This window comes from Arvicola amphibius, chromosome 12 (genome assembly GCF_903992535.2).
Source record: "Arvicola amphibius chromosome 12, mArvAmp1.2, whole genome shotgun sequence".
NCBI lineage: Eukaryota > Metazoa > Chordata > Mammalia > Rodentia > Cricetidae > Arvicola > Arvicola amphibius.
The window spans coordinates 23,630,740-23,644,587 of record NC_052058.2 but is presented as its reverse complement, the minus strand read 5'-3'; the positions used below and the strand labels follow the sequence as shown (position 1 = coordinate 23,644,587).

Genomic DNA, 13,848 nt, shown 5'->3' with positions numbered 1-13,848 from the left:
AAACAGTCCAAAGGGGTGGGGGAGCTACAGTTTGTTGGTAGGTTTTATTTGTAGGCCTTTTTCTTTTCCTATAGCAAAGGAAAACACAAGCCACATTTCATGTGCCATGCAACCAACATAAATCTTTAGCAACGCCCACGAGAGAGAATGCAGTCTGCTGTATTCGAGTTGGTCCTTAAATATTTCTTCAGGACTGTTTCCCCTGTCGGTATTAATAACCGAGTTTCCTGGGGGTAGAGCTGCCCCAGGCTCCCTTGGGCTGGTCTGTTCATCATGGCAGCAGCTGGGGATAAGCTGGACACAAAGACTTGTGTCTCAGGAGGGTCGGTCCCTAGATACAGAAAGCGGAGGAATTTTCTCATTAGTCGGAAGTCTGGGCTTTCATCAGGTGCCCCTGGTACAGATGGCAGCAAAGAGGAAGGCTCTCCGTGGGGCGGGGGAAAGACCTCCACAGGGCTTCCACTGGACAACTGGGAGTTTCCAAAGCAAGCTTTCTTGGGAGATGAAGAGCAGACATGCCACTGGTACTTAGGGAGGTAGCGAGTCCGCCCATAGGAGCTATCTGTACTTATCCCTACTTCCAGGAGAGCCATGGTAGGGGGTGTTCCCTGTGAGGCACCTAAATCTCGGGGGGTGGAGGGGGTTGTGGGGAACATTACTGAGTGAATCTAAGGGATCCCAAGGGCCAAAATCTTAGAGATAATCATTATAGCCAGGCTGGACTGGGAAACTCAGAGGGGTGGGATGGCAGGGAATGAAGAGACAGTGGAAGCCTACAACTCTCCTGAACATTCCTAGCACCCCCACACCTCAGGGTGATTCCAAAATTGGTGAACAAACCGACCAAGAAGGAATTCTCTAAGTTTGGGACAGCATCTGGGGCTGTTTAGAAGTGCTAATTCCATTACATTTGAATATCAGCTGGGGCCCCTCACCAGCATTGCACAGAGCCTGGGAACAAATAAGAATTCTTAAGGCCCTCCAGTAGACTACTGGTGTCCCTTAGCAATTGCTGTAAACCCAGAGGAAACGGACATTCCTACAGTCGAAATGAACTGGCCTGCTTTGGGTGGCTCTGCCATGCTCTAAGACATTGGCATCAGTGTCTGGATAAAAGTGCAGTCTTTGTCCCTTTAGCTTCTAGACCAGTGGTTCACCTTAGAAAACAGCGCAGGAAAAGGGTCACGTGCACATCCACTTCCACACTTAGAATTTCCCTCAAAACCTTTTTTCATAACCATTTTTGCATACTTGACTATAGGCAAAAACAACAAAAACCCAAACTAAACCAAAAACCCAACAGCTTTGCGCAGCAGAGGGCTTGTAACAGGCAAATTTCACACCTGAATTGATGACAGAAGCAGATCCCAAAACCATCCAATGAGAGAGGTCGCCTAAAGAATGGTCACCAGAGCACACGCTTAAAGAAAAATGTTGCTATTGTAAGCATTTTCAATGCATTTTCCCATGCACGGAATTCCGCTGGGTCGGTTTTTGTGTTGCTCCTGTTTTCTTGGAATAATATAGCTGTGCCCCACAGTGGGGTAAGCAAACTCACTTAGAAAACTCAGTTTTTCTCTTCTTTGTTCCCTCTGGAACAATGAGATGCAGAAAAGGTCAGAGCCTTCACTTCATGTAGAGATGCTTCTGACATAGAGCCAGGGCGCCTCGACATACTGGGCCATAGACTCCAAACCCAGGTTTAGTCACGGCAGCAAAAGGAAGCTGGACAAAAAGGCCCCTATCTTTCCCCTCTGGTAATGTGGATGGCTTGTGTGAACGCAGAGGAAGCCCCTTTCTCTCCCTTCCCTTTTCTTCTCTACCGTCTTCCTTCTGAGGAAATCAAAGGCTCGACTGACTCTAGAGTAGTGGTTCCCAACCTTCCTGATGCTGTGACCCCTTTAACACAGTTCCTCATGGGGTGGTGACCCCCAACCATAAAATGATTTTCATTGCTACTTCATAACTCTAATTTATGAATCACACTGTTATGAATCATAATAGAAATATCTGTGCTCTCTATTGGTCTTAGGTGACCCCTTGTGAAAGGGTTGTTCAACCCCAAAGGAGTCACAACCCACAGATTGAGAACTGCTTCTAGAGCATCAGTCCTCTGGACCTTGAAATCTGACAGCAGTAATGGCAAAGGGGCTCCACACCAGTCTTGTTCATGACGTCAGCAAATATCACCAAGGGCTGTCCCAGTCCAGAGCAGCCATGGGAAAGCAGTTTCCCCCAAGTCGAGAGCTTTGAGTATTTCTCTGCTAGTCACTGATGCTAACGAACTCCCCGTGGGGAGCTGCCCTGGTTTCTGTGGTGAGTGTGCACACAAACATGTCCCTCCATCCCTCTGTGATGGAAGTAGGCTGCAGAGCCTAGGGTAAGACCTTCAAGAAGGATTCAATGGGCATCTGAGTTTCCTCACAGCTTCCCCCCCAAGGAGGGCTGGACAGGTATACATCAAGTTGATGGTCAGAAAGTCACAGATGGGGACCCTTCCAGCAGTCAGCGAGTCAGTGGCATAAAACACAGTCCACCCTAAACACATCCTCGTTACTCTAACAGTCTCAAGATGGAGGCTTGTTTGCGGTAGCCTCCTTCATCATCTCTTCCAGCCCCCTCATCCCTCCATCTCGCAGGTTTGCAAAGCGAAATTTCATGGTTCTGCACCTACTCAGGGAACCTCCAGGAGCCCAGGCCTCCAGAATTTTCCACTAGTCAAGAGGAAAAAAGACAAGCCAGCAAAACACATTACCATTTTATTATGTAATTTTCTTCTACGAGAAAAAAAATCTCTAAAAATATAAATATGAACTCTCTAAAAAATACCCAGAATAGAACTATAATCTTGTTCTTCCAAACAGGGACCAACCCTGCTCTGTAAAAGATGATGGATTCAAAACACATGTCTTCATATCTCCCAGATACAGAACATTCACAGATACATTTCTAGAGAGAAGAGTGGGCTGGGACAGGGGAGGAGATACCTTCTCTCCAGACTTCTGGAAGCTTCCATTATGATCGATCTATCAGGGTAAAGCTATGGACTGAACAAGAGTATATGATGGGGCTGGAAAGAGGTGGAAGAAAAGGCTCCAAGGCCCCAGCTTCTTCAAACATAGAAGTCATATCCTTCATTCTTCTCCATTAGCCTACCCTCACCCCCATGCAGATCAAGGTACAAAAAAACTAAGCCCCCAGGGGAGTTTGATTCAGTGTGAAGGCTGCTGTGCTGCAGTCCAGACTGCTGCATGGTCAGTGAGCCTGTGAAGGCCCTAGATGGAAGAACTGGTGTGAGTCAAAGCCTCAAGAGGATTTGCTCCTGCTGGTCCCTGGGAAGCGCTTAGCCCCTAGCACCCGGCTGTAACTGCAGCATCTAAGACAAGGCTCAGTCTCAAAGGATCTCCTGAGGTAGCAGCATCACTTCTGTAGCAGGGAGATGGCCAAGACCCCAGGAGTTGGTGTAGGCATCCATTGCACCTAATTCAACATCAAACACCATCTAAAGTACTCGAAGTTTCCTTTACAGGGGTCTTGGGACAATATGGTAGGATCTCTTGGCTAATCCTGGGCCTGAGGGCCAGGCCTCCAGCAGTAGCCTGAGTACTTAGACAAGCCAAGCCTCATGTTGTCGGACTTAGGCAATCTTAACACTTCATCTTTGGGGAGGAATAGCCCCATTGGGCAGCTACTGGCTGAGCTTCCCATCAGAGGAGCAAACCAAGATTCTGGTATGGATAGATCAGATTACACTGGATTTGCTCTCTGGTGCATGCCTAGACTTCCCACCCCACAGCCTGAACTCTCTCTGTTTTGGGTAATCACAAATCACTCTGGGAAAATTCATAGGTCCTCGAATGCTAGTTCTAAGGACTTCTCCGATTTCAGGGTCAGATGTCACATCTTTGGGATGTTCTTGAAGCAAGGCACATGTGATACATAAGTGTTAACAGTCCTGTATACTCCATCAGAGCCTTCAGATGCCTGGCTACATGGGTTCTCATCTGAGAGAAAGAGATAGGACTCTGTAGGGAGCATGGGATGGGTCAGAGGGCAGAGATGGCTGAAGTCATACAGCTGCTTAAGCAAGTATTTGAGAAGGGAAATCTCATCCCAGGGATCCTGCTGAGGCCTCCTCTTCGGGTTCTGCAGGAGTTAGCTCAGATATCTGCTGGTTGGGAGGAGGGTAGCCCATTGGTGATGTTGAACTGGAAAGTGAGACCTGTGTGCCCAATCTCACAGATGGGAAGCCAAGCAAGCAGAAAGGGGAGGACCACAGAGAGTAGAAAAAAACTGCTACATGGCCTGCCCTGGCTGGACGCACCATCTCCAGCTTTCTTGTGGAGCTCTGACCTCCTTGTTCAAGAATAGGGATGTCCTCTTCTGGCTACAAAGACCCTTGTGGCTGGGGTCACTACAGAGCCTCCAGGCCACAGGAAGACAGCATGATAGGGCCCCTGGAGGGAGAAAGGAATACAAAGCAAGTTAACCTGAAAGACAGGGGCTGGTCAAGGGTCCACAAGCCTTGTTGGTTCCTTACACAGATCCTGCGGGCAGAAGCAGAGGAAGATCGCCCTTACCTGGATGAAGGACAACAGCTTGGGTATCTCTGGGCAGGCCTGGGGCTGCAGGGAATTCAGGCAACCTTAGCACAAGCATAAAGCAGCACACTCACTCACCAGCATCTGCTCTGCCTCCACAGCCCTCAGCACATTCCAGTCTCTCACATGCTCCACCCTGGCTCCCCCCACCCCACTCTTCCCAGGCCCCCCTGCCCCGCACTACCTCCTTCTGGGTGTGGTGGCCTGAGAAGCTGCCCTGATTCTCAGCGATCCCCTTCTCAGTCCTGACTTCACTCTTCTCTGTGATCTCTGCGCTTGGCTCTTGTAGGCCCAGTCCATGTTCCCGAGCTCTCCTTTTAACATCAGAACACTCTCTGCTGCTTCTGCAGGGGCCTGCCCATCCCCGATTTCACACACACACACACACACACACACACACACACACACACACACACACAGCAAGGAACCCAAGCACAACTGCCCACACCATTTTCCTAAGTGTCTACACAGAGAGGTAGGGCTACATCTAACTGGATGGGAAAACCCTGGGGACCCTGGTGACAAGGTTCAACCTTTGAGGTTGTCCTCAAGGCCCCAAGCCTGGGAAGAACATCCTCTAGCCCTAACCCAGAAACAGAGAAATGATGGTGGCTAGGGCTCCACGTGGCCTAGAGACTGAAGGAACTATGATCAGGTTGCAGTCAGGCCTGATCCCATCATCAAGCCAAACCTACCATTCCTCCCTAGCAGTATTGCCATCAAGGTAGGGAGTCCTGGCACCATTATGGAGGAAAGGGGCAGAATCAGGGATTGGGGTGGGGATGAAAGAACAGATAACATATGCATCGAGTCAGACAGCAAAGAGAATTCCTGCCAGACCTATCCTCCTAGGCAGTTGGCCCTGAAATTCAGTAGGAAGCTGGGACAAGCCTGAGAGTGGATGATGAGCAGCAGCAGCAACCAGAAGATCTTACAGAGAAGTAGGATCCTTTGCCATTCTGCAGACTCCCTAACTGGGACTACTTGTGGCCATCTGGTCCCGCAACCCCTCAGATAGAGAGGGGGGCTTTGCTCTGCCTTCCACAAGGAAGATGAGGGCGTGGCAAAGCTGGGACAAAGGACCTGTGTGCAGTGGAGGAAACAGTGAAGATCGTGCTCAGCAGGGAAGACAAGGCGCACTACTCGAAGGACAGCAGGTCTGGGTGAAGCCCCTCATTGTCAAGGCTGGAAGTCCGTGCCCGGGGAGGTGGGCTGCTGTTCTCCCAGGACTCGGCCAGACTGATGGGGCTCAAGCTGAGTTTGAGGCCGTTCCTCTCAATGGGAGCTGGGGAGGAGGTTTTTCTGCATTCGCTTGCTTTCAGCTTGGATTCCTCCTGGTTGCTCTTGTGTATTAGGTCAGGCACCAACAGGGACACCTCCCCATTGGACAGAGCCTCTCCCCTATCTCCCACTTCACTGATAGACTCTGGCCGAGAGGTATCTGCAGAGACAGGCCGGGCAGTGGGGGGAGAGTTCTGGGCCTGCTCAGGTGACAATTCCGTCCCGTATTCGAGATTGCTTAGGACAGGCTGCGATGAGATCAGCATGTCCTGGGTGGTCTTCAGGGCCCGAGGGGTTCGCTTCCGGGTTATGGGAGGAGGCGGATCCAGTAGAGGGAAGGCTTCTTGGACAGACCTGCAAGACCATGACAATAAACACTCAGGCTTTATGATGGCTGAGACACCGATCTATACACATTCTCCAGTCTCTACTCTGGTTGCTCCTTCAGCTTGCCTCTCCCTTCTTTCCCCAGTGTGTGTTTCATCTGTTGAGTGCTCATTTTGGGTTTAGAGTGTAGAGTTTAGCAACTTCAGCACAATTAGCTACAGGGCTCTTCCCTCCTCATTCAGTGCTCAAGCGGCAAAGAGTGCTGCCTCTGTGAGGCTGGATAAAGATCCCTGCCCTCGTGAAACCCGAGTACTGGGCCTCGAGAAAGGGTGCATGAGCTCTTGATATAGGTGTTGGAACCAAGGCCCAGAAAGGAGCTGTTGGGTGGAAACAGAAGTAGCCGTAGCAGCTGGTTTCTCCCTTCCTATTAGGCACTCAGGCTATAGCAACAGTTCTCAGGAATGGCTGGCATCAGAATCCATGTGGGGAGTTTCTGGGCAATACCAGGCTTCAAATTAAGTTTCAAATACTAACTGAGAGGCACAGCTATCTCTCTGAACTGGAGTCATTTGCAAGTGAAAATATATCTAAACCTGCCATGGTGGCTCATATCTATAATCCCAAGAAAGCCAAGACAGGAGACCTGCCATGAACTGGAGGTCAGTTTGGGCCAGAAAGTGAGCTTCAGGCAAGCCTGGGTTACAGTGTGAAGCAGAGCTAAGGCTATAACACCCAGGCAGGAAGTGCTTCTCTGGTTACAGAGGCTGAAGTGGGCTCTCAAGAACACAGGTCTATCTCAGCTTTCCTTGCAAACTGCTCATCCCCTCCCTGGGTCTGTTTTCCTCCGAAGACAGTTTAGTCTGTCCATGTTCCTACCCCTTCAAGTGGGATGACGGGCGACTGAGAAACCTCACCTTTCATCCTCCAGCCAGGCTCCACAGGCCGCATCTTCCCCACCAGCCAGCTGGGCCCCAGCGGTCTTGTTAATCTCCGTCACACCCACACTGCCCAGGCTTGAGGGCTCCTTTCTTCGCAGGAGGTCATTGACCTTGGCCCCCATGGCTTTGCCCAGGTTCTTAAGGTGCTGACTGCTGCCCACCCTCAGTCCTGGTCCTCCTGGCTCTGCAGAGCCAGGGGTGATGGAGTTTGGGGCCACAGATCTGGACAGGTGCGGGAAGGAATGGCTGGATTGGAGCTTTGGAGTGAGGGCTGTGTTCAGATTCTCAAACATGCTGTGGTCAACTATGAACAAAGAAGAAAGAGAGACATGTAAGCGGAGGGGAGGGGGACTCTGGTCTCTGTTACTCAGCTTTCCTTCTTTTATAACACACTCAACGCTTATCAACTCACAGAAGGTTGGAAGTTTCTCATAAAGATGCCTTTAAACTTTCAAGGGTAGTTTCTTGTGATAGGACATGAGACCAAAATTCCAGTTGTTCCCCACCCTGGTCAATCAGTAACCGACTCCAGTCATAAAAAGTCAAGCATATTCCTTGAAACCAGCTTCCTTGACTCATGGTTTGACCTCTTTGGCCTCGGGGTCGCCAGACCCTTTGAAGCAGAGAGAAAATGAAGATGAGACATGAAAGGCAACCGATTTGCACTGGGCGAGCACATGCAACACTCTCTGCTCGGGCGCTGGGCGCAGGATCTGTGTCGGGAGCTGCCCTACTGAAAGACACGTGTGACACATTCTCTCCATGGAATATGGGCCAGCAGCTCCCAAGGTCTCCTGGGGTGGAACTTTGGAGAGCAGGTAAACTTGTAGACACAGAGATCAGGCAGCCAATCAGGGCCTTGCTTCCAGTAAAGGAAAAATGTCCCCATGAAAGCCAACTAAAGAAGTTAGACTAGGGAGAGGCTCAGAGCAATAACGGAGGGCCCGACATCACAATACTAGCTATTGATTGGCTGGGATCAAAACTCAGGCCTTCTAAGCCAGAGTCTTGGGTTCCGTCCTCTACTTGGGTCATGGAATGGCTATGGAAGATGATCCTCTTGGGACCTCTGAATGGCCTGAACAGTTTGCTTGAGGGTTCGCGTACTGGGTGGTAAACATTCCCCAAGGCTGAGGCCACACATCATGTAGCTTTGCATTTATATCCTCAACACCAAGCGTGGGCCTGGCACACAGCAGGTATTCAGTGAGTATCTCAAATGAACTGCTCCAATCCACTTGGCCAGTGAAGCGTGAGGAAGGGTAAGAGAGCGGCAGCCCTGAGGTCTGTTGTTGAGACAGAGCTCCAGGCTCTCCACTATGCTGCTCTCACACTGGGTGCTGTTATCATTTTATGTCAATTCGACACAGGCTAGAGCCATCAGAGAGGAGGGAGCCTCAACTAAGGAAATGTCTCCATAAGGTGACACCCTAAGCAAGCCTGTAATTAGTGACTGATGGAGGAGGGCCCAGCCCATTGTAGGTGGTGCCATCCCTGAGCTGGTGGTCCTGGGCTCTCTAAGAAAAGCAGGCTGAGCAAGCCACAGAGAGCAACATAGTCAGCAGCATCCCTCCATGGCCTCTGTATCAGCTCCTGCTTCCAGGTTCCTGCCCTGTTTGGGCTCCTGTTCTGACTTCCTTCAGTGATGGTCTATGGATGTGAAAACATAAGCTAAATAAACCCTTTCCTCCCCAACTTGCCTTTGGTTATGGTGTTTCATCACAGCACTAGAAACCCCAGGGCACGCTGCCACCTAGGCATCCACATCCTCTCTGAAAATTCATCTAGGTCATTAAAGGAGCCAGACTTGGAGCCTCAGTTGTCCATGACCATTGTTATAGTTTTATTGTCTATCTGGACGAAGAGAGGTTGCATGTGGTCCCTGGACTGTCATTGCCAATAGTTCTGCTAAGGGTCTATCTCAGTAAGGCTTTCCTAAGATTGCCTGAGGATATGCCTTCATGTTCTGTCTCATTTGTCCTGAATTGCTGTGTTCCAGACCAGGAGGAATGCTTTGCTTTCTGTGATTTGACTTAACAGATCCCCCATTGGATCAGTCACCTAGATAACTTGTATTTGAAGGGGCGAGTGCCATGGGAAGAAGAGTGGAGTTCTCACCCATGGGTGACTTCATGGTCTTTACCTCTGAGTAGCCTTGACCCATGGAAACATTTTCTCATGGAATATGGGCTGGCAGCTCCTCAGGGCTCCTAGGATGGAATTACTGTGTGGTGGTAGGAACATGCCAGGGAATTTGGTACAAATCCCCAGCTGTTTGGACTCCAGATGTGCACCCAGTACACTGGCACAGCTCTTAGCCAACCCCACAGCTGCTCCTGACCATTCTCTTAAGAGTGTATCTTGCCATGCCATACAGTTTGGCCTAATTTGCCTATCATGACTTAAATCCTTCCATTTTATTTACTCAGGCATTCCACAAGCTGGCCAAGGTTATTTGGAAACTAATTTCACTATCCCTCTCCTCCGCCCCCATCCAGAAAGTACAGAGAACAGAAAGGAATTGTATGCAATGTTCTATAGGTGTGTAATAGGAACAGCAAGTTCTCCACTGTTTCCCGAGCCTCCTATTTCTCTGGTGGTTTCTATATATTGTTAAAGCAAACACACCCAGTTTTTAAGGTGGAAACCCTAAAACTGCCTATCAATGTGATTTGTAAATCAGGAGTGACAATTAATACTTTTGAAGCAGACCTTTAACAACTTAGATGATGATACCTCATCTGGATTTTCTGTACTTCTCTGTGAAAGATTCTAAACTCAGCAATTTAAAGTGAATCTATTATATGATTTCTTTATCATTACCTCAATTTTCCTCGGAAATACACCTGGTCTATCTAACAGAATGGGAATGCCCTTGAAAGAGGGTCTAGGATCTTAGAGTGCTTTCATTATCCACAAGGTCTTGCATAACAGAAAGCATTTAATAAATTAGTTTAATTGAATTTGACTTTTATGTGAATTATGAAAAAAGAAAACCCTCATCTCAATGATGGGCTAATAATAGAAGCAGTCACTCAGGCTGGCTCCAGACTTGGGAAGAGTCTCAGAAAGCACTCAGCCCCTCTGTGGCAGCGGCTACATGTGAGCGCAGGCTAGGAAGCATCGTCTTCTCTGTCCAGCTGGCCTCTGTTGTCCCCACAGTGGGCCCCTTTCCTGCTAATGGCCCTCTCACACTCTGTCCCTTCAGCCCCAGTCTTGGTGACTGAGAACAATGACGATGGGTGGCAGGTGACTGGATCCAGCAGGAAGCCCCCCAGTCACACCCCATTACATGCACATACTCAAGCAGGGGTGGGGGGATTTGGGGAAATACATCATCCACGAGGAAGAGGGAATCTTACCTGTCCGAGAAAAGGGCTCGAAAGGCAGATGGGGAACAAATGAGAGAAAGACACATTTATGTAGTGACCAACCACTGTGAGAGGTATCTCCTGTTTGAGCCATCAGCAACAACACAGGAACAAGGCCGTGCCACAAACCTTTTTAGCAAACCATGGAAAGTCCAAGTTCCCACAGACTTTCTGGTAGCTAAATCAAAACAGGGTCGTGTTTTCAAAACAACAAAAAGACACTACTACAGCCTTCCCAACTTCCCTCCCGACATATTGGGCCCCCTTTACAAGAATTCTATGTACCTAGTTTGTAATAAAAGCACTCCCAAGTCACTTGAACCCTGTGCATATAACTCATATCTATGCGCCTTTAACATGTAAACTGCTACATTGTAGCCAGGAAGACATCCATTCACACATTCTCACTCAGTCCTAAAGGAACAGTACGAAAAAGCCAAGTGGCAGAGGCTGCCCACCACAGAGGCAGCGGATGGAAAAGGGGATTCAAAATCATGTAACCTGACCCCAAGACCCATGAGCTTTGCCTTACACCATGGTGACCCAAATGACATGGTCAACAACCTTAGAGCCACCAAAAATAAGTTCAGTTTACACTGTCAACATCCCAGCAGTCTAAGCCAACCATGGGGAGGGACAGAAGGAAAATTAGGATCCCTCATTCCTTCAAATGTTCAGGTAGCTGGGAATAAATGCTCAGACAGCTTCTACAAGATGGTCATAGTTGGGAGTTTAGGATGGGATTTTCCTTTCGCAGTCGGTATGTAAGCATTGCCATTTACATCCAAAGCACTTCTGTGTAGCTAAATTGGTGGACTTTGATGATCCAGAATGGGGCACCTGAATCTTCTCGTCCAAGGGTCACAATCACCTTTTACTCTACGTCCTACTAAGGCACCAAGCTGTTATGTAGGAAAGGCAGGCAGAGAGATAAAGCGGCCCAGAGTCCACAGTCTCATCAGCACACTGCCTTCCCATGAGGGAGGTAGGATGGAGGAAGCCACTTGCCTAAAAGAGCGCCAGCAGTTAGAAACAGTATCTGACCCCTAACCTGAAGAAAGAGAGGTCGAAATGTTTAGGTATAAAAGGATATAGCGTAACTTACCTCCAAATAATTCGGAAAACAACTAAACAAACATATTAAGGACTGGAATGTTGTTCAGTGGTAGAGTGCTTGCTCAGCACATGCAAAACGTTGGGTTCCATCCCCAATCACAAACACACACACATGCATATACTCCCGCACACACACACACACACACACACACACACACACACACACACACACGTGTATACACACAAATTATGACAGGTAGAGGAACTGATAACACAAATGGGATAAAAACGTTAAAACAGGAAAATCTACCTACACAGCATATGGATATTTTTGTACTAATTTTAAGTTTTGCAAATTTTAGGAATTAAAATTATTTCCCAAATGTGTATCAAAAAGCATGCTCTAAACAACACAACCAATAGAACAAGACAACAAAAACACTGAGTAGAGGTAGAGGCTAGGAAAATAAGAGAGAAGGAAAGCAAGGTGGTCACTCCCAGAGGACGGAGGGTCCCAGACGTGGGGACACATGGAGATGTTAACACCAAAACGGGGACATGCATAAAGAAAATAGGGGACAAACAACACCACTGTCATGGCTCTACAATAGTCTTCCTTCTGGCTGGGCCCTCTCAGCCGAGATAGGCCACTGAGGAATGACAAAAACAAACAAAAAACCCAACAACAACAACAATGAAGACAGAAAAAGGAAGGAAGGAAGAAAGAAAGAAAAAGAAGGAAGGAAGAAAGGAAGGAAGAAAGGAAAGAAAGAAGGAAGGAAAGAAAAAAGAAAGGAAGGAAGGAAGGAAGGAAAGAAAGAAAGAAAGAAGGAAGGAAGGAAGGAAGGAAGGAAAGAAGAAGGAAGGAAGAAAAAGAAAGAAGGAGCCGCCTCCCTCCCGAGCTGACTCCCTACCCCCAAGTGAGTCCGACAGCCTTCACTAATCCCTCAAGCCACCACCCACTAAGGCAGACGGAAGAAATCACTCACGCCGAAAGAGAAAGAAAGGAAGCAAGGCGGAAGAACAGAAAGAAGGAAAAAGAAAGAAGGAAAGAAAAAAATAAAGGAAGGAAGGAAGGAAGGAAGCAAGCAAGCCAGCAAGCAAGCTAGATCCCAGCTAATAGCCCCCACCTGCAGTATGGGTGCCAGAGACTTTCTTCCATCTGCGGATACCTGTTCACTCCATCGAGAGTTTCTTTTGCTATGCAGTGCCTTTTTAATTTCATGCAGTTCCATCCTGGGGCTATTTCCCGAGTCCCTGGAGTTCTGCTTAGAAAGCTCTTGACGATAGCTATAATCTTGAAGTGTATTTATGTTTCCTCTAGCAGTTCCAGCATTTCTGGACTGTAATTGTCTCTGATCTACTCTGAAGTCACCTTTGCATGGAAGGAAGGATCGTGGGTCTCACTGTATTCTTTCGCAGACGGATGCAGTTTCGCTAGAACCAATTGTCTTTTCCCCATTGCAAGCTTTTGACACCTTTGTCAAAAATTAGGTGGCTACAGCTTTGCCAGTTTATTTCCAGGTCCCCTGTTTTATTAGTCTAGCACCCGTGGAAATTATAATATTAAACAAGGTGACCCAACTCAGAAAGATTAAAAGCTAGACATCTTTTTTTAGGTGCAGATTCTAGTTTGTGATGTTTATAGATAGATGGGTGTCAGGGTGGTTAGGGTCCAAAAAAAATACTAGAAAAAGAGACCCAGAAATAATAAAAAGAGATGCTAAGGAAAGTGGAAGAGGACACAAGAACACATGTATGTAATGTAGAAGGAACGGCGGGGCTGTTTCCTGCCACCCGGCTAGCTTTACCCAAAATAATTACATGGAAACTGTATTCTTTTAAAACACTGCCTGGCCCATAGTTTCAGCCTCTTATTGGCTAATTCTCACATCTTCCTTTAACCCATATTTAGTAATCCGTGTAGCACCACGAGGTGTGGCTTACCAGGAGAGATCTTAACCTGCGTCCATCTTGGAGAGGAGAAGCATGGAGACTTACTATGGCGACTGCCTGAAGCGTCTCCCAAACTCTGCTTCCTTTTTCCCACAATTCTGTTCTGTCTACTCCGCCTACCTAATTTTCTGTTCTCTTAAAGGGCCAAGGCAGTTTTCTTTATTAATTAACCAATAAAAGTAACATAGACAGATAACTCTCCTCCATCAATGTAAAAACAGAAGAGTGCTGGGAAGGCTGTGGGGGGTTGGGTGGTTAGAGGGTGCGGAGAAGGGAGAAGAATCTACTAAAACACAACTTTGTTAAAAAATTCTATAA

At 48.0% G+C, this 13,848-nt stretch overlaps 1 protein-coding gene across 3 annotated transcripts in view; it reads right to left on the bottom strand.

Annotated features, from left to right (window-relative positions):
- Positions 1-2,742: 2,742 nt before the first annotated feature.
- LOC119827302 (carboxyl-terminal PDZ ligand of neuronal nitric oxide synthase protein-like) overlaps positions 2,743-13,848 on the bottom strand; it is a 295,495-nt gene continuing 284,389 nt past the window's right edge. For all 3 annotated transcript variants that reach the window (XM_038348855.1, XM_038348856.1, XM_038348857.2), the window contains 2 exons: positions 7,124-7,451; positions 2,743-6,236 (listed from right to left, as the gene is read on the bottom strand). In XM_038348855.1, coding sequence (XP_038204783.1) covers positions 5,741-6,236; positions 7,124-7,451 — 824 coding nt within the window. In that variant the 3' untranslated portion in view covers positions 2,743-5,740. The remainder of the gene's footprint in view (positions 6,237-7,123; positions 7,452-13,848) is intronic.